The sequence below is a fragment of the Sprattus sprattus genome (genome assembly GCF_963457725.1).
Source record: "Sprattus sprattus genome assembly, chromosome: 14".
Classification (NCBI taxonomy): Eukaryota; Metazoa; Chordata; class Actinopteri; order Clupeiformes; family Clupeidae; genus Sprattus; species Sprattus sprattus.
This window is the reverse complement of record NC_137912.1, coordinates 10565780-10591171: the sequence shown is the minus strand read 5'-3', so window position 1 is coordinate 10591171 and position 25392 is coordinate 10565780. Positions and strand designations below refer to the sequence as shown.

The following is a 25392-nucleotide window of genomic DNA, read 5'->3' as shown; positions in this document are numbered from 1 at the left end:
GTGTTTAATTAAAGTCATCACTGTTTACAAATGCCTGCGACATGGTGTTCAAAATCATCCAGAGGAACCTGGAGAAAGACTTTTTGAGGTTTAATCAACTGAACATGAATTTGTCTGTGTATGTGTACTGTAGATGAGTCTCACCTGGATGACTGCCTTCTTATCTTGACGTGGGAGACTCTTGGCTTGTCTCTCTGCATCCTCCCACTCCCTCATAACCTACAAACACACACAGACAGAAACAAATACAAAACACAGAGTCACGATGATTGACAATTACATTAACAGACCGCGGTCTGTCTCTCTGTCTCTCTGAATCCATGTCTTTGTCCCAGATGTAATAACGTCAATGACGAAGAGACTATAATGAGACAAGTATTAAAAACATGCCACAGCTATTTTTACCTCCCCTATTTTCCCTCCAGGGAGCCGGGGACAATGAATTTAATCATGCATTATTAAAGTAGCCTTCCCGGCTCCCAGTCTCCCAGTCTCCCTCCATGTCTTCTCCCTCCCTCTCCATTTTCTCTGCTTCACTGTTCCTTCCTCTTCCTCTTAATCAAGTCTTCCTCATACCTACTCTCCAATCTCTCCTCACACTCCTCTCTCTCTGCCTCTCTCGCTCTCTCTCCGTCTCTCTCTCTCTACCTCTCTCTGCCTCTCTCGCTCTCTCTCCGTCTCTCTCTCTCACTCTCTCTCTGCCTCTCTCGCTCTCTCTCTGTGTCTGTCGCTCTCTCTCTCTCTCTCTCTGCCTCTCTCTCTCTCTGTCGCACTCTCTCTCTGTCGCACTCTCTCTCTGTCGCACTCTCTCTCTGCCTCTCTCTCTCTGCCTCTCTCTCTCTGCCTCTCTCTCTCTCTGCCTCTCTCTCTCTCTGCCTCTCTCTCTCTCTGCCTCTCTCTCTCTCTGCCTCTCTCTCTCTCTGCCTCTCTCTCTCTCTGCCTCTCTCTCTCTCTCTCTCTCTCACCTGGCTCATCTTCTCCCTGTGTTTGGCCTCCAGGCTCTCCTTGGCCTTGGCGAACTGGGCGTGCTCGTTCTCGTCTCCGGGCAACTCAAGGTAGTGGTCCACAGCGTCAGGGGTGGCAGGGGTGGTAGTGGGCACTGAAGGAGATAAGATAGATGGAACGAGAGAGAGAAGGAAAGAGAGAGGGAGAAAGAGAGAGAAAAAGAAAGAAAGAAAGAAAGAAAGAAAGAGAGAAAGCGAGAAAGAGAGAGAGGAAAGGGGAGAGGGGCCAGGGCACAGAGAGAGAGAGAGAGATTGAGACACTGTTAATCATTCTGCTCTGCAGCTCGTGACCCATCTCCAGTTAGAGCACTCCAGGCGGCGTTAGCAGGGTTAGCCAGAGATCAAGCCAGACAGAGCTACATCGTGAGAGCAGATATCGGAGCTTGCCAACCGACGCCCAAGCGAGAGAACTGCAGACGTCACTGCAGCTTCGGTCGAACCGCAGTGGCACAAACAAAACGAAACGGAGTCGGACGCTTCTCTGGCCCGGTTTCACGTCGAGGAGGATGAATCGAAAGGATTGACGTCCGGTGGGAGAGGACATATACAGGAATCCACTATGTGTTGCCGTGGTTATTTCATTAGAAATGTGTTAGGCTTGGTATTGCCTCTGCATGAGGGGGTGTGGGAGGGAGAGTATACCCAGAAGACTTAGAATGGGCAAGAGTGGAAAGAGAATCTGTGGAAAAAGATTGAAAAGAGACTGCGTGCGAGTTTGTGTAAGTGTGTATGTGTGTGTGTGTGTGTGTGTGTGTGTGTGTGTTCGATGAGAGAGAGGGGGAGAAGAAAACACAGAGAAACAGACAGAGAGATGTAGTGTGTGTGTGAGAGAGTGTGAGTGTGTGAGTGTGTGAGTGTGTGTGAGATAGAGAATTATGGATTTGGTTCTATAAGGCTTGCTGTGGGTTTTGTGATGCTGGTGCTCTCATCAGTTGAAACTCCCGCAGGCATGCGCTGCACTGCTTTCATGACAGCTCATTAAAGTGCCATTAGAGATATGACATCATTAAACACAGAGATAGGGGAGTGTGTATCTGTTTGTGTGTCTGTGTGTGTGTGTCTGTGTGTATGCGGTCTACTGTAGATCTTCCATTTAAGAAAATCTATGATTAAACTTCGACACAAAGTTTGTTTGTGTGTGGGTGTGTGTAGCTGAGGCTCTCCAGGGAAGGTAATGCATCATTAAAAACATGGATGGAGCGGAGATATGCAATCTTCACAGCTTCACAACTAGATTGATGTGTGTACACATGCTGTGTGTGTGTGTGTGTGTGTGTGTGTGTGTGTGTCCTGAAGCCTCAATCATGTGAAATAGGTTTGCTCATAAGGAGCCACATGACAACTTCTTCTCAAAGTACTACAGGAGAATGGGTCTGTGTTTGTTTGTGTGGAAGTCTGTGACTTCATGTGGGTGTTTAGTGCATATGAGAGCAGAAAAATAGAAAGTGTTTGTGTGTGTGTTAATAACTGCTTGTTTTTACGGGCAGAGAGCGCTTTGATAAGTGCACGGTGGTTAAAGAAAGGGTTTCTTCTAGGAAAGCAGCACTTGGCTTAAGCGCTGTGGTTGGCGGAGCAGAAAATTCGCACAGCACCATACTGGAGTTGCAGGACCAGAGGAGAGAGAGGGAGAGAAAAAGAGAGCCACTGGAACATATAGGGATTGCTTCACTTCACACATACCACACACACACACACACACACACACACACAGTCAAAGTAGTAGCAGTCATATCGGTTAAAAGCCTGGAAAAATCACTAAGACATAGGGTGAAGAGGATAGTGCCCAGATAGTTCTGGTTTAGCGCTTGTGTGTGTGTGTGTGTGTGTGTTACAAAGAGGAGACACACAGCACACACACATAAATACAGAAGTGAACCGTGGCAGCAGAACATTAGAAAGCCTGTGTGAGAGAATCATGTTACAGTGGTTAGCGTCAGAATGACAGGGGTTAAACATCACCAAGAGCCCAAAATGGAAAGAAGAAGGCTTTAGACGGCTGCCGAGAGCAAGTGAGGGCAGACAAACACACACACACACACACACACACACGCGTTGGCGCTATCCCCCCTGTGAGCACTTACGCAGGCTGCTGCAGACGGACAGGCAGTACTCCTCGGACTCAAAGTTGTTGCGGTTGCCGCCGCAGCCTCCGTAGATGAAGGGGGCGCAGCGGCCCTCCTCGCCCACGTAATACCAGCGGGGCAGCATGGCTCTGCATGGCCCCGTCTCCGCTTGAGACAAACACACCTCTATTGCACACGCCACGCAGGAGCGCCGTCAAGCCCGGATACACACACACACACAGGCACACACACACACACACACAGGCGCACACAGGCACACACACACACACAGGCGTACACACACACACACACACACAAGCGTACACGCACACACGCACACACAAGCACGCACCCACCCACACACACACACACACACACACACACACACGCGCGCACACACACACACACACAAACACACACAGGCACACACACCAACAGTGTAAGGATGACACACAAACAGACATAAACACACACGCAAATACACAATGAGTCAGGTTTATAAACGTATCAATACATGGAATACTCCCATACAAAATAAAAAAAGTATGGATGTCACAAAAAACACAATCAACCAGGTACTCCATGGCGGAGATATAATTCCAAATAAACCTGAACCATCAGAACCCAGGCTCCCAAACAGTCATATTCATCTCAACTAAAAGGTACTTTGCTCACCTTTGACAACTTCCTCCACAGACTCAGTGGTGGTTGTTGTCGTGGTCGTCATGGCAACGCTGGTGGTAGGCTCATTGTCGTCGTCGGTGATGTCGTCCTCGTCGTCGTCCTCCTCATCCTCCTGTCCGTCGCCATCCTGGTCATTGTCTTCGGCTGCCTCCTCCTGATCATACTCCTCTTCATCGTCGTACTCCTCGAAGGCAGCAGGCCGAGTCTCCTCCTGCTCTGGCTCCTGCTCGGGTTCTGGCTCTGGTTCTGGCTCTGGAGTTGGCTCGGGTTCTGGCTCTGGCTCTGGTTCCTGCTCTACGGGCACTGCCTCTTTGGCCATGCTGCAGACAGACAGAAGGAGAGGCAGACAGGAGAGAGAGAGAGAGATAGAGAGAGAATAGAAGGAGAGAGCGGGAGTGAGACTGTTTGTGTGTGTGTGTGTGTGTGTGTATATGGTTCCCAAACTTTTCCATAAATATATGTTTTGAGAGCAGTTACTTTGTAACTTCAACATTGTGATGAGCCCTACATAAAGAAAGGAACCAAGTGTGTGTGTGTGTGTGTGTGTGTGTGTGTGTGTGTGTGTGTGTGTGTGTTGCTTGTTATGGCCCTACTAATCAGGCCAGGGGCTTGCTGTATTCTATTCATTTCAATGCAGTGTGTCACTTTCACACAATATATAAGGGGTGATCACTCCTCATTCCAAAGCCCCTGGATCACAGAGTAATATCCTCTTCCCCCTAAGCCTGGTACACTCATCCCTACACTCAGGATTTCAAGTCCAGATTAAAGCAGCACGTGATGTACCTCAGAGTAGTGAATCATATGAGCATTCATTATCATGATGAATGGTGATAGATTCATTGGTGTGCATCTGGCATGGGCAAGAGTCCTTAGACTCTAAGTGAGCGCCTCTATGGTTAAGCTGAATCATCTGTAGTTAGAGGAAAAACTAAACGTATGTGTAAGTGTGTTTGTGTGTCAAATAATTCATATTGCGTGTGTTTGTGCACTTTTTCGTATATGCTGGCACATTTGTGTGTGTGTGTGTGTGTGTGTGTGTGTGTGTACCTGTTGTCAGCATAATCGGTCTCGGCTCCTCCCCACCAGACGTCGGAGTCGTCCACTTCCAGCTCAGCGCTGTCTGCTTCCACCTCGCTGGGGCAACACACAAACTCAACGCCACGGAAACGATCAATTCCACATGGCAACAGCATCCCGTAGTCATGGAGATTCATGGTGCGATCCCCGCAAGACTGAGATGAGAAGAGGGAGGGAGGGTGAGGAGGGAGAGCGTAAGTGGAAGTAATGAGATATAAAAACATTAAGAAATCAACTCATACAAACTCATTTAAGCATGCAGTGAAGATAATACAATATGATATTTCAGTGAGGCATAAATATCCTGCGGCAGTAATATAGCCGAACACACACACACACACACACACACACACACACATACACATACACACACACACACACAAATAAGGGCATGAAAGAACAAGATGCTGGTGTGATCAATGGATTTGATTATGTCTGTTCCAGAGTCTCCTCCAGGCAAACATGACTTGCAGCTGATGTGATGTAAAGAGATTGCAGACGCCCATGGCAGGACGCATTTAATCATTATGTCAAGAGTGATAAATACAGAGCCTTTAATGCATGGCATTAAGTCAGGACTGGACCATCATGGGATGCTTGCTGCAAGTGTGTGTGTGTGTGTGTGTGTGTGTGTGTGTGTGTAAGTGTATGTGTGTGTATTTATGTGTGTGAGTGTACACACCTCTTTAGCCACGGAGTGCCAGTGCAGGTGGCTCTCGCACATGTCCATGCGTTCCTGGTGCAGGAACTTACACATGTCAGGAACCAGCAGGGCATCACTCACAAACTCTCCAACTAACATAGAGGGAGGGAGAGAGCAAAAGGGAACACATTAAAAGCCTGAAAAGGCACATTAACTAACGTAAAGGTACGTTAACTATGTTCATGAACATGCAAAACTCACAGACACATGCACAGCAAGAGATATGTGAATCCAAACCCAAACACCTACCCCCACCCCCACCGCCACCCACAGACAGACAGAGACACACACCCCCACCCCCAACACCACCCAAAGACAGACAGAGACACACACCCACACCCCCACCTCCACAGACAGACACACACCTAGGCATCGGTAGGGCACCACGATGTGCGTGTGACTGCGGCACGGCTTGCGGCCCTTCTTGCACCAGTTGGGGATGCTGATGGGCTGGTTGGCCTCCACCACATTAGTGATCTGCAGCTCAGGGTACACCTGGGACACACACACACACACACACACCACAGACACACACACACACACACACACACACACACTGTGTTAGTTGGGTTTATCTTGTGTTCTCTGATCCCTACTAAATGTGTTACTACTTCATGTGTCTATCATTAATTTGCCTTAACCTCCATTTACTCATTCTCTCCCCACCGCCTTCCTTCTCCTCCTTTCTGTCTCACCCCCCTCCCCCAGCTCCTTCCCCCTCCTCCTTTCTGTCTCACCCCCCTCCCCCAGCTCCTTCCCCCTCCTCCTTTCTGTCTCACCCCCCTCCCCCAGCTCCTTCCCCCTCCTCCTTTCTGTCTCACCCCCCTCCCCCAGCTCCTTCCCCCTCCTCTCCGCCTCACCCCCCTCTCCCTGCCTGGCTCACCTCTTGGCAGTACTGCAGGATGCCCTCCTTGGTGCCGATGCAGCTCTTGGTGGCACTAGGGTCGCTCTCCCACTTGCCGGTCTGCACGTTGATGTGCATGTTGAGCCTCCCGCAGAACATGGCCACCTGCGGTTCCGCCAGGAGACTGCCTCCCTCGTCTGATGGCACCTAGAGATGGAGAGAGAGAGAGAGAGAGAGAGAGAGAGAGCGAGAGAGCGAGAGAGAAAGAGAGAAGGAGGCAAAGAAGGAGGGGATGGAGGGAAGAACAGAGAGAGACTTCAGTTCTGTGCCCCAAAAATCACATTACTTCCCATACCTCAGTGGGAAGGGCGGGGGGGTGGATGGGGGGGGGTCTGTTTTTTTTTTAAACTAAAAATTGCAGGTAATATGTGGTGGGGGAGGGACACAATATTTGTCTCATTTTCAAAGGGGGACCCGTCATGAAATGATCGGAAACCACCGTCATAACCTCAGCGAGCAAGCAAGCAAATAAACAAACACAACATCCGTGATCGGCTGGTCGGTCTGGATTGCATTAGTGCTTGGCTTTATCTCTGCCAGTGGCGGCTTGGTGGAGATGCTAAACCCCAACCCTTCGGCTGTCCATCATCCCAGAAGGGGATTTCTATTGGCTTTGATGCATTAGGTGTAATTAGAGAGTTGGTAGTCTATGAGGAGCACGGCCTCTACAATTAGAGCAACAGAATGAGAGACAGCAGGGAAGGGACTGAAAGACACGCTGCAATGACACACACACACACACACACACACACACAAAAAAAACACACACAAAGCCCAGCAGCTGTGTTTCTTATTCAACCTGTGGTGTAGTTCAAAACAGATTTGATGTCAGCGGGAAGGAAAAAGGTTTTCAATTGACTGCCCCGCTACCTGCACCTGCCCTGAATAACAGCTTTTCTCTTGGACAAAAGACACACACACACACACACACACACACACACACACACACACACACACACACACACACACACACACACACACACACACACACACACACACACAGATTGCACCACTGAAAATAAATGTCAATTGTCAAATATTAATAGTAATAAAAATGTCTTTGTTTTTGTGTTGAAAGCAAAAGTGTAGTTGTGGTCCGTGTGTGTGTGTGTGTCCATGCTCATGATTTGAGGCCACTGAAGGAGGAAAGAGGAAGAATGCCTCTGAAAGACTGCATTGTGTTAAGGAGCCAGGGAGAGAGAGAGAGAGAGAGAGAGAGAGAGAGAGAGAGAGAGAGACATAAACAGATAGACAGAGAGAGAAAGAGAGAGAAAGAGAAAGAGAGAGAGAGAGAATGGTAACACTGTGTGCTAATCTTGTTAGTGATTTGAATGTATTGGATTCAGCACAAAGGTTCATTTGTGAGAGATGATACATGGTGAATGGCCTTGAATTCCCTCATACTAACACACAAACACACACACACACACACACACACACACACACACACACACACACACACACAGGCTCAGGCGGATCAGGTAGCCACTCATTAGAGTGGGGATGTATTGCTTAAAGGAGTTCATGTCCTTCCTACCCATCCTGGCACAACACATGCTGAAGACTACTGCAAATCTGTAAATCCTTCTCTTTGCGCGCACGCACACGCACACACACACACAAACACACACACACACACACACACAGAGAGCAGACAGACAGGGTGACAAATCCGTGTCCGCACCAGCACTCTTGCACCATGACACATGACACTGTCACACATGAAGCCAACCCACAGCCATCTGCGAGGTCACTTAGGGATCAGGGACAAATTCCTCCACTGCCATATGTGTGAACAGGCCTCCAGGGATCAGGACCAATTTTTTTTGGCCCCAACTGGCCAGAAAAGAAGTTCAATTCAATTAAATTCAATTTTATTTTTATAGCGACATAACAATACAATTGTCTCTAGGTGCTTTGTGTGTGTAGTTAGGGATCGTCTGTCTGGTCATTAGAAGCTCGATGAACCATGAGTTCAGCAACGACTGATGCATCAATGAATAGCTTTGCAGATCTTATGCAACCAGTCCCATGACTGATCATGGTTAAGGACATGTGCTGTTCAGTATCTAAGATCTTAAGGTTTCCTAGAGTATACAGATCTCTCTGTGTGTGTGGATGTGTGTGTGTGTGTGTGATTTCTGGTCCGTATAACTGTAATTTAGGCATCTTTATGCTGCACAGCAAACGCCCTTGGCCTGTTTTAAAGTGCTACATAGGATTCTAAGGGCGAGGTGTGCCAACGAGGAGAATAAAACGGCAAACTAAACCCCTGGAGAAGGAGCGCACCGGCAGACGCCATGGGACATTCTCTCGGGCTGCCTTGGCCATCCGTCTTTTTCTGCCCTCGCTTCCTTTTCTCGTCCGTGCTGCTTCCTCTTTCCCCCGGTTTCTCTCTGACCGCTCCTCTGTTTTACTTTCACATTTCTGACCCCGTCTGGTCTTTATATTCAACTGGAGAAGGAGAGAGGGGGGAGGGGAGGGGTGTGGTGTGGTGGTGATGAGATGAGAGTAGACATCCATCACTCGTTCCACCTGCTTCCCCTCTCTCTTCTGTCCACTCTGATCACTCCTCTCTGGACGCATCCATATCCCCCTCTCCTGTCTCCTGAGTTGAGTGCTCCGTCTCATTTTTTTCACCCTCCGCATCTTTCTCTCTTTTTCTCTCTCTACCAGATCAGCATTTTGTGCTTACACCCGCAGGCACCAACCAATAACTGACACACACACACACACACACACACACACACACACACACACACACACACAGAGGGGGGGATAGAGAAGGAGGGGATGGAGTAAGGGGGGAGAGAGAGAGAGAGAGAGAGAGAGAGAGAGAGAGAGAGAGAGAGAGAGAGAGAGAGAGAGAGAGAGAGAGAGAGAGAGAAAATCTCTGAGCACACAGTCAGAGGGCCGGTGTGTGTGTGTGTGTGTGTGTGTGTGATCTCCCCACTGCCATGACGGCTACCGTGCTGCAGTGAGAGAGTGAGTCCCATGCTGCTGATAAAGACCACACGTATGCGAACGCTGGGAGGAGAAATCTGCTCCGCACACTAACCGCACAGGAGAGGCTTCGAGCGGGTTGATCACAACACATTTCCAGTCTCCCTGACTGTGCAGAACAAATCTATGGAGGGAATAACTCCGAATCATAACTAGCGTAACTCTGACTCATGCCTATTGCTTTTAATACAACTTACCAAGTCACACAGACACACACAACATTAGGAACACCTGAGACAGACCCTCCTTCTGAGCCTGGTAGCGAAACCTGACGTGAACCCTTCAGAACCCCACACAGACACAGGCACAGGCACAGGCACAGGCACAGGCACAGGCACAGGCACAGGCACAGGCACAGGCACAGGCACAGGCACAGGCACAGGCACAGGCACACGATTCGGGGTAAACCTTCCAATGTCACTGTGGCAACCTCAGGGGGCGGGTTTACAGCTTGTTTAGGGGCGAAAAGTAGGCCACGCCACCCGGTAAATCTGCCTGCAGCTGCTCACCCTGCGCACCAGGTGCGTGTGCTGATGACGCCCCTTTCACCGGCTACGGTTATGCCACACCAGGGCAGGATGTATTGTGCCAAGGCAGAGAACAGTCTCATTACCCCGGGCTGTTTATAGAGTAACCCTGGTAGAAAAGTAGCTCAGGATGTCCCCCCCGCTGTCGCAGGACTGATGTTAACACTGGCAAGGGAAAGAAACAGGATTTGCAATAAACGGAATTTTCCGTCAAAACAGCAGAGGAACTTGAAGTAACTCCAGTGACTCAACATAATCAGATATGTTGCTATAGATTTTTATAAACAAATGGAGAAAAAAAAAATACATGTTGTTTCTGTAGCTAACTGAATGTTAAATTGACTGAAATAATATTGATGAGCCAAAGCCTTCCTAGCACGAATAGTCAATGACAATGGGCTACTGGACAGTAGCATCAAAAACCTTTCATTTTTAGGAACTAAAGGCATCTCTAAACCAAGCTTTTACAGGGGTAATGGATGCAAGTGACATTAAGCGGGCTTCTGATCTTTCAGTCAGTTCTGAAGTCAAATGTGTGTGTTTATGTGTGTTTTTAAGTGTGTGTGTGTGTGTGTGTTTACGTGTGAGTGAGTGAGTATTATACATCCAGGACATGACCCTACCCACCCCTCAATGCAGTCAGACACACTACTACTGGTCAGTGGAAGCACAGGGGTCGTGTGGGCTCTGTGACCCTTGAGATGATGATGAATTTTCTCCCATCTGTTCACACACACACACACACACACACACACACACACACACACACACACACACACACACACACACACGCTCTCATCACATTGTGCGTGTTGACAGACTTTAGTCTAATCCCACACTGAGCTAAAGTAAGTACAGCCTTAAAGGCAGATTTCTCTTCTCTTTTCTTTCAATTGAGCCCTGGCTATCTTTCACAAGCACATTCTCCCTCTCCCTCCCAGGGCATGTGGTGTATGTATCTGTGCATGCGAGTGTGTGTGTGTGTGTGTCTGCTAGTGTGTGTGTCTGCTAGTGTTATCTAGCCAGAACAGAAGCCCCTGTGTGAGAGGCTGGGATCAGATTCCCCACTGGGAAGAGACCCCCTGAGGGCAGAGAACATGGTGTCTGAGAGAGAGAGCAACACACACACACACACACACACACACACACACACACACACATACACACCCACCACATCATAGACACCCACGCAAAACAAACTCCACCCTGCCCTGCATCCCACATGCATAGGAACACACACACACGCACACGCACACGAACACACACACACCACATCATAGACACCCACGCAAAACAAACTCCACCCTGCCCTGCATCCCAGCAACACAAATCCAGCTGGCAGCTTTATTTCTCAGCCTTTATTACAAAGACAGAAGAATGTGAGATTACATGTTGGAATGACGGTTGGTTTCTTTTTTTTTTTTCCTCCACTGATCACAAATTTCAGGGATTTGCCACCACTACTCACAGGGGCCTGTGCTGGGACCGGGCAGAGCCATTAAGGGCATGAAGTCCCAGGGCCCTGTTAAATCCTATGGAGTCCCCGGGCACTGTTCAATCCTATGGTGTCCCAGGGCACTGTTCAATCCTATGGTGTCCCAGGGCACTGCTGAGTCCCTAGTGGAACATTCTCTCTCTCTCTCTCTCTCTCCCCCCCCCCCTCCCTCCCTTTTGCTGAGGACTTTGAAGTTTTTTTAACAAGATTTTTTTGCTTTTTATGAGAGTGTGTGTGTGTTTGTATGTCTGGGGGTGTTTTTAACCGGCTTGTCTTTATTGCTGGTTTCATGCCACGCACTCAGAGTAGTGGACAAACACCCTCAAGTAACAACAAACCAGAGGAGTCTTGAATGCACAAAAGTGGCAAGGAGGGAAACGACAACAAGAAGACAATTTTCGTCCACAATTCGCACTTGCCCACACCAAATCACTACTTTTAAGATATACTAGCATTTCTATCCATTCCATTTTAACGTGTTGTAGATGCAATTCGTATTAAATGTTAAGTCCTAAACTGAAGGCACGTCGTCTGAAGAACGCACCTCACAAGCACAACTGACTCCCAAAAGGTTTTTACCAAAGACAATTTGACTGGAGCTGGTGCCAAAATACCTGCAATCAGCCATTTCTCCCATCCCTCCACCAGGCCTAAAAAAAAAATAGTTTTGGTTCCGGTTTCCGACCGACCCTGTCAATTTATGTGCGACCCAAATTATTTTATGAGCTTGGGGGAAAAAAAAAAACCACAAGGCAGACTATAATTTTTTTAGGCAGACTATTACGTTTTTGTACAGCACCTCTTCCTTCTGTACAAGGATGAGCGCATTTTCTCGTGAAAACAACGACTTCAAAAAGATCACATATAAACCGTATTATGATTCGTCCCTTGCGCCGGTAACGCGCCAATAGGATTGGCCGTACTTTTTTTTTTTTTTTTTTTAAATGCCGTTACCAATTTTGACCAGTGACTAGCGGTGAAGTTCGTGGCTGCTGAAGCACCGACTCTTTCAGTGTCAGATTTACAAATATATGAACCCAATAGAGTAGCTTAAATCACCATTCAATTGGCAGCTTGCACATTGACAACCGGTTGTTTTTCATATTTCATATCAGCATTCTTTACACACACATTGTTAAGGTATACAGTTGGCAGTTGCTAGCTTGTGATAAACTCTTGTTAATATCTGGATATGTGAACTCGTGAATATGAACTGTTTCATACGAAGTTACACAGGCACCCTGAGGGTTTAAGTTCCCACTACAATTGTATAGTTAAATCGAAGAGGCTATAACATCAGCTAGATAACTAGCTATCATTTCATGCAAATTGAACTCTTCCATTTAAATCGTTGAAGGTAACTCAAAGTGTCCTTAGCTAGTAAACTAGCATAGCAACTACTTAAACGTATCAACCAGGAAACAACTTCAGCTGGAAAGTTTAATCCCTCAAAATCAGCTCACCAATAAAAAGCAGTCTTGGGTTCAAAGTGATCACAACCACTTGTATGATGTTAAATGGCTTCGCATAGATATTAAACAATCCTCAGATAAATAATGTGAAATCAACGGAGCAAGGGCTTACTCTAATAACGATGTAATGTTAGCGAATGAGGGGTGAGAAGCTCCCCCTTGCTAATATTTAGTCAGTCAGCTGTTCGTCCAAAGCATATTCTTGGGGTTCCAAATAGCAATTTGGCTTTGAATGTGAGAAGACGATCGAGCTATCTTCTGTCCCGTATTTTGAAACAAACATTTTAGCTTCAGCATTGGTCTCCCACCATTATTTATAAATAATATCACTTTACATTTCGATTGAAAGTCCCGTTTTCAAGCTCCCGCACGCCCCCTTCATTGAGGCAGAGATACTGCTTTTTCACTGCGGTTTTAAGATCAGCAAGTCTAAATAGCTTCTACACAGACGTGAAATACATTAACTTTTATATGGATAGAAAGGGCATATAATAAAGGTGTCTACAAATATGACGGTGGTAACAGACAATGAGAACGCAAAAGGCATGCACTCAACCCAGTTTGAGAGGGATTGCGCCATCTGCAGAGACGCAACTCGTCGCTGCCTCACCTCGCGTGTCTCCTCAGCGATTTTGATTATAAAAATGCTTAAAACAATTCGAATCCTACAGATATTACATATATGGGCCATTCTACCAAATTCGTGTAATATGCAGTCCCTCAACAATAAAATCTATTTACAAAACAATTAGGTATTTAGGCATAGATATTAAATTAGAAAATGTTATGGTCTATATAAACCCAATGCATTACATGAGATAGTGATAAGCTAAATATATACAAAATCATCATTTATAGGGTACTTTCTATTGGGAAGTAGCTGTCCCCAATCCTGACATCTAAATTTCAATGCCTTTAAATAACACTTTTCATTTTTTTTTTTTTTTTTTTCAATGATTTAATTTCAAAGATCTTTATGATTGGGTTGAAACAGAACTTGGAATATTTAGATTTATTGTGGGTTTAATTTTTAAATTAATTTACTATACTCAAAAAATCATGTCCCTAGTTTTCATGTCACTACCGAAACACAAGAGTTTTAGTCCATTGGCTGAGCCTGTGTTTTAGCCACGACTCTGCATTTTTGACCATGCAGTGACACTGCATCTCTGTCCCTCATGGTTGAATGGTAAGTAGCTAAATCCCATAGTTTTTATATAAATGTGTTCCAAAGTCTGAAAATCGACGTGTAACCTTAAGAATTGTCACTACCGAAACGCATGTTTTCTTCAATTAAGTAAACCTTTTGGGGTTTCATGGAAAATCTTATGTTTGTATGTGTGTACACCTCTTCAAAGATGTGTTTGCAAGCCGTGTGCTTGCTAGAATTCTTTATTTATGCTTAAAGTTAGCTAGAATTGTCACTACCGAAACATATGGTAGTGACCAGATGATTTTGGTAGTGACAAAATGAAATGGCAAGTAGTTCAATCCCATAATTTTTAAATAAATGTGTTGAGTGGACTAAAGGGAGGCCCAGAGCACCTTTTGGATGATTTTGGGAGAGAAATGAACATCCATCCAACAGTGCAGTCACTACCGAAACAGTGCAGTCACTACCGAAACAGATAAATTGACCTTGAAAATTTGGTTAAAAAATTAATTTCTATGGATTTCATTGTGAAAATCTTCAAGAAATATTTGTAAAAATACTCTTCAGAGAAGGGAAGGAAACACAATCTGAACAGGTCAATAATAATACTTTTTTACTATAGTAAATGTGATGTTTCGGTAGTGACAATTTTTGGAAGAGGAAAAACATTCCAACACATTCTGAAAATACAATATAAAACTTGACAGTTCTTTTACTAGATATGTGTACTTTAGATATGGTACAATATACATACGGACAAAGTTTTGGGAAAAAACCAATCAAAAATTCTGAAAATATCCGACATGACTTTGCATCAATTCGGTAGAATGGCCCATATACCATAGATCAGTAGATACATATTCATATTTATTTTATGTTAACTAATGTTCAGTGCTTAGTGACCATGTGTTTGGGTAATAAAACACTTTTTCGTGTATGTCTGTGTATAATTGTGTGCAACAGGGAAAAGAGAAAATGATAAACTCAAAATAGGCCTACTGCAGTTATTTTGCAGAAAAACATGTCCTAATATGACCTAGATTGCATCTCAGAGCACGTGAACTCTCTGGCTTTTCAGACCCCCCGCCTAACAATGTTTTATTTTCCCTTGCTACTACTTTATGAATCACAATGTTGCCAGCTCTGCACACTGGCCGAGGCCCTGTCAGATGATGGTATGGATTTTTACATGTGGGAGTTACATGCTGGAGCCCAAACATCAACTTTCATCTACTGTGCAGGTCAGGCTGTCTCTCTCGTGTGGTGATCCCATAGAGCTGGACTACTACCGGGCACCTTTTGGGAGGCAAGATCTCTGTGCACACTGTGGCGGGCCTCAAGGCAACACCTGCCTAGCCCTGTTATTGAAATTTAAGACGGTCTTGCCCTGCTGCCACATTTGTATTGGGGCTGGAAAAAAGCACATTGTGGCCAGACCCTATGGCAAGCAGAAATGAGCAGTGTTCATGTGGTTTAAAGAGGCCCTGCAGTTGTATTTTCCTTAATTTAACTTAAAGTGTTAGTGTTAGTGTTATTCAACCCATAGCCCTGTTGTGCGAGGTCACCATGTGCTGTCTGTGGGAAAACAATGAGAAAATGTGGTACAATATAGAGCGAATAGTGACCTGGAAGAGTTTGCCTAATGGGCCAGTTGGCTTTTGTTTCAGTTTCAGTTTGAATGTCCCATGAATAGGTTAGCTTTAGCTGACAGACCTCTATTTGCTCTCGGTTGTACCAATGTTTTTCCTACTAATAGCAGGCAGTAATGTCGGACAACAGGGCTATGAGACGCAGAACACCAGAGTTACACTTTATCTAAACAGCTTCGGAGTCATTCATGATTTTAAAACATTTTCCGGGTTGATTGGATGTTGTCTCGCTAATATGCTGGGAGTATCCATTGCTGCTGTAAAAAATAAAAAATACAAAAAAAATCTACCTATCACTCGCTGCCACTGGAAAAATAAAAAAATAAAAAAAATAAAAAATAAATTCCCTACCTACCCATGTCCTCAACTGACAACCAACAGGAACCAAACTTTTTTTTTTTTTAGGCCCCATAAAGCTCTTTGAACCTTCCCATAGTTCACGTAAGTGACACTTGAGCGCATGCTTGTGGCTAAGCCGAGGCTGATTGTGGCGGAGGGGACAGAGTGGTGAGGCCTCAGATCTGAGGGCGGTGACCCCTTAAAGAGGGAGCAGACGGCTCTGGCTCCACCTGCTGTAAGCAGACACCTGTCCAAAGGCCACTTCACAGGAGCTACTGGGGCTGAGCGGTGCAGGCCTTGAACAGTGCAGGCCCCGAGCGGTGCAGGTGGCTCCATAGCAGTGAAATCTGAATCAGATCTACTGAAAGATAGTGTGTGTGGGTGAGTGTGTGTGGGTGTCTGTACCAAAAGTGTGTGTGTGTGTGTGTGTTTCAGTGAGGAAAAAAACTGTCTAAATATGTAGAGGGGCCTGCACAAGGGAAGTCACGACATAAGCGCCCCCCTACTCATAAAATCTGCTGTCTGTGTCTGTGTCTGTGTGTGTGTGTGTGTAATGATACTCTTGGCCATGTCGTAGGACTGGACTCCGAGGTGTATGAGTTTGTGTACGAAGCTGGGTGTATGTATAGTGATATCCTTTGCCACTTGCTAAGACTAGACCCTGATGTGTGTGTGTGTGTGTGTCTGCGTCTGTGTGTGACCGGATCCGGGAAGGGGTGTATGTTTCAGTGATTATAAGCCAAGCAGACCCCTCACTTCCCTCTCACCGTGCCTGCCAACATTCTGCCTGTGTGCATGCGCACACACAGACACACACACACACACACACACACACACACACACACACACACACACACACTCAGTTGCAGAAGGGCTGCCATCACCACAGCAATAAATATGAAGACACTCCTCCTGCTGCTCAACCCCCCTCTCCATCACTATGACAACAGGAGAACAAAAAATTCCAGCCCTCTCTCCCCCACCGCTTTGGGCCCATCTGTGAGTGAAGGTTTTATGGTGGGGGGTTTGTGTTGTTGTTTGGGAGTGGGAGCGCAGGCAGCACATGTATTCAAGAGAAGAGGCTAATAGATTCAAAATAGGAGAGAGAGAAAGAAAGAAAGAAAAAGGGGGAAGGACAAGAAAGAGGGGGATGAGAGTGTAGCATGAGAGGGACAGATGGGAACATTTCTAAAATGAGGGAGAGGGAGAGAGGTAGACACACAAAGAGAGCGAGAGAAAGAGAAGGAAATTAAGAGAGGTAGGGGGATATGGGAGAGTGACAGCGAGTGTGAAACGATTTTGAGATTAAACCTCTATTTCTATCAAGTGCAAACATGCCCTGTTCCTGAACTCGGCTCTTGCCGTGACGATTTACATCAACTCCACCCTCCATTCCCGCAGACAAACCATTATGGGAAAAGTGCTTACACCTGCCGGACACCGGCTTAAGGACAGTTTTCCATTGTCATTCTTTTATACACAGAGGATAAGAGAAATCGCTCATTTCCCACAGTAAAAAAAATAGCCTACTCGTCACTGACGCCATTTAAGATATTGTACACTATGTTCTTGCATACTGTATGGAGGCTGGGATCTCTGCAAGCGATGACCGTGAATTATTCATGGCATAAATCTATGCCTTCAAGCACACCTAGTTAATCAAATATTGATGGCCTCCTTAGCCGTGCATATTCTTACTTTGAACCCCTGTGAAAGTGTGAACATCCTCACCTTGGTCATTTATGTGAGTTAGGTGTCATAGAAAGTCTGCTTCACCCTTGAAATTGTAAACTAAGGCTGGGGTTTTTAAATTGTATTACGTTCTATGTCTTTTCCAAAACACTTTTCCTTGACCTCGATGGAAAACGTTATGGGTCCACGAAAGATGTTAAGAAGAATTCATTAGTACTTCAGAAAAGGTTGCTGCTCTTACACTAGGCTATGATATTATGCAACAGCAGATGTCATTTGACGTGGTCATGCTGATTGTTTGCTATTGCTGCCGCAAGGAATTGTGGGACAGCATTATTTCCTTTCCTTTCGTAAAGGATGGTCCAGTGTACCCTATGCTAAACGAGATAAGTGCTTCAATTCTTACTTTCCTTTCATGCAGCATTCAGATTATTCTACCAGCTCTTATCATGGAGACTACAAAGGGAGGAAAGTGAGCTTGGGAACTATTAAGCCACAGGCATTTCACAATCAACCTTCTGATGGAGAAAACACATTGACAGCTCAACTCCACTCTACTTTTGTGTGTTTATTCCAACATGGGATTTTAACCCACAGGATTTGAACTAGTTATACTTGGCAGCGGGCGATCTTGACCAATTAGCCTAGACCTCGTAAACAACCCACTCAAAGCGGAAGTAGCTACGGCCAAAGATGCAACTGGCGTCACTCCCAGGGAAAAGGAAAGCATTTGTTTTTCTAATTAGTCAGAAAAGGCAAAGGCCAATATAGCCCTGTGTCTCATTTTGAACCAGGATTGCTTTGAGTTATACCACTGGCACCTTGCAAAAATTAGGTCTTTTTTTTATGTTTTGAATATTTGTATTCATTTGATGCTCATATAATGATAGATGTAAGATATACATTTAAGATATTCAGTAATCTGTTGGTTCCCAAAATTTGAGTGAAATGATATTATTGAACATTGCCAAAACGCCTCTCTCAATATGCTGGTTTTGTACTTTGTAGATCAATGCCGTGTGTTTAATGGTAGAGATAATGCAAAATTATTAAAGCAGAAGCTCCCCTGAACAGACCAATACCAGACACTTGAGTCTGAAGCGCTTTACGGACCAGAATATTAAACACTGATATGATATTCACTCACATAAGCATGAGCATACTTAGTATTTTCATTTGGGTTTTTGGTCACTGAAGTTTGATATGCATAAAGAAAAACTGTGAATTCACTACATTTGAGAGCTCTTGTTCATGCATTTTCAAACACATTTTCTATTTTTTGGGTGGTTTTGAGGCTTTGGTATCTATAAAGCATCTTGAAGCAAAATAAATATAAATAGAATATAAATATAAATGCCATGTTATGAAAACAGAGGTTCTGCTGAATAAAATTATGCCAAGAAACATTTAGGACCAGAAACATTTATGGCAAATAGAGACAAAACCAGCATAGTAACACATACGAAAATGTCTCAGACTCCAAAGGGTTACTGGTTCATTTATTTTCTTCCAGGGGTGGCTTGCGACAGGGCCAGACAAACACAGGAAGTCTGCCTCACAAGGAGGAGGAAGCAAACAGGAAGCAGAAGGTAAAATGGTGGAGGCTGGTCAGGAATATCTCTCTGCACTGCGTCACTGAGACTACAAAATTAGGAACACTTGAGACAAGCCTGTCTCATGAGCAAAGAGGCAAACCTTGAAGCTTACACTTCAGAAGTCCACACACACACACACACACACACACACACACACACACACACACACACACACACACACACACACACACACACACACACACACACACACACACACACACACACACACACACACACACACACACACACACACACACACACACACACACACACACACACACACACACACACACACACACACACACACAGCTATAATTGAACTCCTGAGCTTGGGCGTTGGTGAGCAGGAATGCAGCAGGAGCGTGTGCTGATGTTTTCACTGGTTTGCTATTTGCCTGGTTTATGTTTCCCTGCATGGCTTCAGGTTCACTGAGCCATGTAGGCGTGTTCAGTCAGTGTGTCCCAGGTGAACACGACTCCCCCTCTTTCACTGAACACTCCTGGGACTTTCACCACAGCTTGCAGGGCTTCTCAAGGGTTAAGTCCTAGAGATGGTTCTGAGGCTGGGTGTGAGAGGGGGAATGAGAGCAGAAAGACAGGAATACCAGCCACCCCTGCGCACACCCCACCCAGCCCTAACCCAAGCTGGGAGAAGAGTGGGGGGGGAGAGTGGGGTGGTAGCTGTTGGGGGGGATAATTATAGAACTGCTGCTAAGCACCAGGAAGGGACTGGGTGCCACGACAACCAAGGAGAGGGAGGATCTAGGACTTTGGGAGAGGGTGGCTGCTGAGAGGGTGGATAAGGTGTATCAGGCTAGATACATATAATGCATTAAAATAGATGCGGTGTTGTCTGTGTGCAGAAGTAATACACAGGTCTATAGTACACATGCTGGGAAAATGCTGCACGGAACACACATCCTCTGATCTAACCAAATCCCTGTTCCTACATTTAAGCGGTACAGTGCAAAATATTGTTTCCTCTAATCCCCTAATTGTTGTCCTTTTTTATGCTGTGGTGTGCTGGGGAGGCAGCATAAAGAAGAGGGATGCAGGGCGATTTGACTGGCTGGTGAGAAAGGCAGGAGTGGTTGTTGGCACCGAACTGGACTGCCTCACAACAGTGGCAGAGAGAAGAACCCTGAGTAGGCTGCTGACCATCTTGGACAATGACCACCACCCACTGTACAGTACTTTCAACGGACAGAGGAGCATTTTCAGTGGCAGACTCCGGTCACTGTCATGCTCATCGGACAGGCTGAAGAAGTCCTTTGTCCCCAGGGCCATACAGCTTTCTAACGCCACGCAGAAGGGGAGGGAGATGGACTTCTCTGCATGAGTCTACCTCAGTCTGCCATCCTCTTCTCATCTCACTATATTCCATCCCACTGCCCATCCTTTTACTGGCTATACTAGCCCCTTGGACAGACTTTACTTTACTTTACTATTTATATCACTTTGCACTATCCTCACACACACAAGCACACTATCTCTCTGCACTCCTTGCACTACTTTCATCGTGGACATCAACACTCACAATTAATGCACACTGTAATATAGGGCCAGATCTATCCTGTACCTGTAAACACCCCACTCCCTGTGTACATGTTCTCCCTGTGTGTATTGTTTTTATTGTGATTCATGTATGTATGTTTGTGAGTTAAGTGTATAAGCTACTGGATGACCTTAATTTCCCTCTGGATTAATAAAGTATCCATCTATCTATCTATCCATCCATCTATCTATCTATCCATCTATCTATCTGTCTGTCTGTCTATCTAATTCGACTTTCTAACCTATTTAAGGTCTGCATTAATCCAGGAGTCCACAACTGAGCAAGTGACCTATGGCCGTTCATTTGACTGATTTGGTCAAAAACTGTTTACCGAATGCAACAGATTATCCAGCAGGTGATTCACCTGATGATGGACTTTCTTTGTTATAAATCACCACTCTAATATGTACACTATTATGACTGAAATCCACCTTCAAACATCCGGACAATGAATCACGACCACACCCTCTCTGGTGTGTACATGTTGCAGCCTGCTGCTGCTGCTACCTGTGGAGACTTTCCGCTCTGTCGTCCAGGTGACTGCACCCGTGGGTCTCCCGCAGACGCTGCCTCGGGGGCCAATCGGAAGCCACCGATAATCATACCACCATCACCCCCCCAGCTGAGGGCGGGGTCAGAGGCCAGCGCTACAGCGAGGCAGGCGTCTGTTAAAATATGGCCGCTGGGATGACAGGCGCGCCTCATTAGCGCCGGGTGTTACCACGCTACTGCCTCGCGCTCGCTCTGAGAGGTGCGGTTGCCATGGCAGCGGGGAACCTTGGAAGTCGAGATCTGTCAAGAAGCAGCCAGCAGGACATGCCGCCGCCGCCGCCACCACCACCACCATCCCTCCCCCTCCACAACCACCACCATCCTCCTCATCAGCAACCAATCCCCCCGCTCTGCCATCCAGATGAGGCTGCTCTGGGCCATCTATATTAAGCAGCACCTGCGCACACCAACAGGCCCCTCTTTAAGGCAGACAGCTGCAATGACTAATGACTTGCGTGGCCCATCCTGATGAGCGCAGGAACCTGCTGTTTCCCATCTGAGCCCCGCACCTCAACAGTTACTACACCAAACGCCCACCTGCTGACTCGATGGGCTCGGGCTCGCCCCCCCCCCCCCAGCACCACTGCCATCCCGGGCCCAACAAAGCCCTCTTTCAGCCATTCGGCTTTCATGGTGATCCGCTATGAATGCCTTCCATTCCAGCACCAACAACGTGACTGTCAGTGTGTGTATGAGTGTCTGTGTGTGTGTTTGTCTGTCTGTCTGAGTCAGATAAACAAACATGGCTATGGCCTAAGCCTGCTCACAGCAGAACTACTGCAGGCTTCGGCTCATCACCACACTCAAAGAGGGAAAATATGTTGTTACAACAGCACTCCATAAAAATCAGGCAACATCAGGGTCTACAAAAGGCACTAAGTGAACCAGAAGCCATAAAAGCAAAGATGGGAGGGGAGGGGAAGAGACAAACAACAACACCCTCACAACAAGCTCATAAACTGATACGACATGATGTGATAATATTTGCATTGTGCCTTGCTCATGGCACCATAGAAACGGTGACACTGTTTTGCAACCAACACCCAGTAGAACAATCAATCTGCCCCATCAATGTGTACCCTTAAAATACTGCAAGGCCAATTCATAATATTATATCATTGTTACACTTCAGTTATAGTGTGATGTCTAAAAACATTAATCTTGCCATTGGTGCCTCCCTGTCATTAAGTTAATACCAGGAAACAACAAATGAAAACCAACGGATGTTAAGGACAGTTATTTGAATAACAGTGACGGTGGATACATTGTTTGGGTGCAGTGAGAAGATCAAGCCAACCAGACTAATTTCCCAGAGCTCGAACAAGCCAAACACCACAACTCAGTCTCTTCTCCCAGGCCGTAATGCACTGAAAACCTTCAGATACAGCAGGCCCCCATAGCCTACCAAACAATAGCATCTTCTCAATCAAACATGAGTCTCACAGCTTCGGCTGGGATGTAAACGTAGGCCTACCTGCCACCTTCCTGGGCAAGACTACCACATGCTGTCTTGCTGAGAAAAGCTCTAGACGATTTAAATCTACAGCAGTGATTTACTCCAAATAGTCCATGCAAATGAGGTTGATAGTCAAACGAGGCTAAATCGCCCACGGTTATCTGAAGACCGCTGGGGATTGTGGGGAACTGCACGTGACATATTTGGCTAACAAAAACAAATCTGTGCAGCGCAGGTGAGCAGGCTTTTCAACTCTAAACCTAATTCCTTATGCAAATCAGAAGTGAAATCATTTTCAACAAAAGGATTTTGTTGACTTCATGTCAAAAACCTTATTAAATGAAAATATGAAATGAGGCATTGCCAAACTACAGCGTGACCATAGCAGTATTTCAATAATTAAAACGTCTAATCAATTGCCAACATCTTTAGAAACCACTGTGGTTTTTAGCAGGACTCCATGCTATGCTGAGTAATTGTGTGACTGCGGTAACAGTAAGTGATTGTCTCCGGCAGACCACAGTATGGCACAATGCCGGGGCGACAAACAATACATGTGCGCTGTGGTGCCATCACACTCCTCCCGCAACAGCTCCTCCAGACAGCATGTTCACAGACCATTGCGTTAAGCTAGTGATTTGAATCCTTCAAGTGTAATTAACTGAATGAAAGAGGTTGGGGAGGGCAGATAAATCTATTGAAAACGCCTTTCAGAAATGAGGCGAGGCGTTTCTTGTACGTTTGGTCCCGGTACCGTAGAGTTATAATAGAACACCGCAGTGCACCGCCGCCATCTTATTTCTATCTGGCAACATCCAACTCCCTGTTCTCGACATGTAACATGTTGACGAAGACATTTTCCTCACTCCTGTTGTGAAAGGACAAGCCTGCGCTCTTTAAACGCTTCGTACCCCATATATACCATTAACTGCACGGGTGTTCCTAAATAAATATATAGCCTAGCCACAAATAGATGTCAATACACATTTTTCCTTAAACACGCCCACCACTGTTTCTACACGCCACCTCAAATAAGATAGGGACGTGGGTAGGAATGAGGGTCCGACACGCGTCGCCAAGGCAGCAACAATACAACGATTCCTCGACAATAACCTACGCAATGCGCAGCACAGGGCTGTATTCTACACTCAAATGAGAACACATTGTCTATAACCACATCAATCATTGAGGTTGGGGTAGTGGGATGGCGATGCAATGTTATATTTGTTCACAACACAACCGCTAAGATGTTTATCACCATGTAGACTACACTGGTGAGGCCTTAAACATTTGGTCATTACTCAAGTTCAACATCATTCAGCTTACGGTACGGGAAATAACGGGGTTTTCTTTGGAAAACATGACCAACATATTAAAAAATCGACACATCAGCAATTTCTTGGAACGTCTGCTTCACCCACGAACCCAGTTGCGCCAAGCTAGGTCTGGTCATTACGAAAGAGGTAGACATGTAGGCTATAGCACATTAACGAAATTATTAAGAAATCTGATACAGAAACGTACTGTTGTTCATCGAGGTGGCTCAATGTATCATAAAGTGAGGTAAGGTCTGACTTGGTTTTAGAGCACAAAGGATTAAACGGGCCTAAGGGCTGTCATGATAATATTGTGTAGTCTGACATACAGTCCTACTGCTCCAGTGATTTATCCGCCTCTGCCAGAGAAAATACACATATTACGCTGCACATAGTCCAACCATTTTGAGTGTGCGTAATCTGCTGTTCAAAGTCCTCACGGGATGCATAGGGACTAGCCTCAGCTAGGTTAACGAAATACTAACGCAGACATTCAGACAAGACGGACGTTTCTATTTCGTAGTGAATGTCCGAGCCTTAAAAACACCCTTTTGCACACAAGCCGATATAAACAATATGGCTTCTTTGCCCGAATTTGGACATAACAAACGCATAGAGAATGTTGTTCTCACGACCCCGTTATAACCCATTGCTGTCCTCCTGATCATTAGGTTAATAATTCTCTTACCTCAAGAGAGAATGCCGTGGACGCAAGCATCAACAGGAAAATAGCAATATGGTCCCCCATGCCGAGTCTTCTTCACAGCGCCTACAGTGTGCGGTGTGTCGGGGTTCTGGGCTAAAGTTTGGCTAGGTGTTTGCCGTGTCTCTATTCGTGTCGCTGTTCCAGTGAGAAATGATGGAGACTGATAGCGAGGCTGTACAGCTGCTAGCGAACCAGTCACCTGACCGGACAGCGAGAGAATGGATTCGTCGGGAGGGGAGGGGGCTATGGAAGCGGCACAATGCCCTCACCACACTCACACAATGGGTATAGGAAACGATGCAAAATCACACTATCCACTCATTATCTCATTGTGCTTTTAGTAGAATAGGCCTATCTCTCAATCTCTTTATTATTTCTGTCCTCAGCTGGAATTGCATTCAGGCATCCCATTTGGATGGCGTGAAATAGTTTTACTTCTCATGC

General features: G+C 45.9%; 1 protein-coding gene across 1 annotated transcript in view; it reads right to left on the bottom strand.

Annotated features, from left to right (window-relative positions):
- The window catches only part of appa (amyloid beta (A4) precursor protein a), a 33262-nt gene extending 8172 nt beyond the window's left edge, over positions 1 to 25090 (bottom strand). Inside the window, exons 1-9 of the mRNA XM_080851777.1 lie at positions 24931 to 25090; positions 6418 to 6585; positions 5900 to 6029; positions 5514 to 5626; positions 4802 to 4986; positions 3743 to 4071; positions 3086 to 3253; positions 966 to 1099; positions 145 to 219 (exon numbers count right to left, since the gene is read on the bottom strand). Of these exons, the coding sequence (XP_080707903.1) occupies positions 145 to 219; positions 966 to 1099; positions 3086 to 3253; positions 3743 to 4071; positions 4802 to 4986; positions 5514 to 5626; positions 5900 to 6029; positions 6418 to 6585; positions 24931 to 24990 (1362 nt within the window). The 5' untranslated portion in view covers positions 24991 to 25090. The remainder of the gene's footprint in view (positions 1 to 144; positions 220 to 965; positions 1100 to 3085; positions 3254 to 3742; positions 4072 to 4801; positions 4987 to 5513; positions 5627 to 5899; positions 6030 to 6417; positions 6586 to 24930) is intronic.
- Between the last annotated feature and the right edge of the window lie 302 nt (positions 25091 to 25392).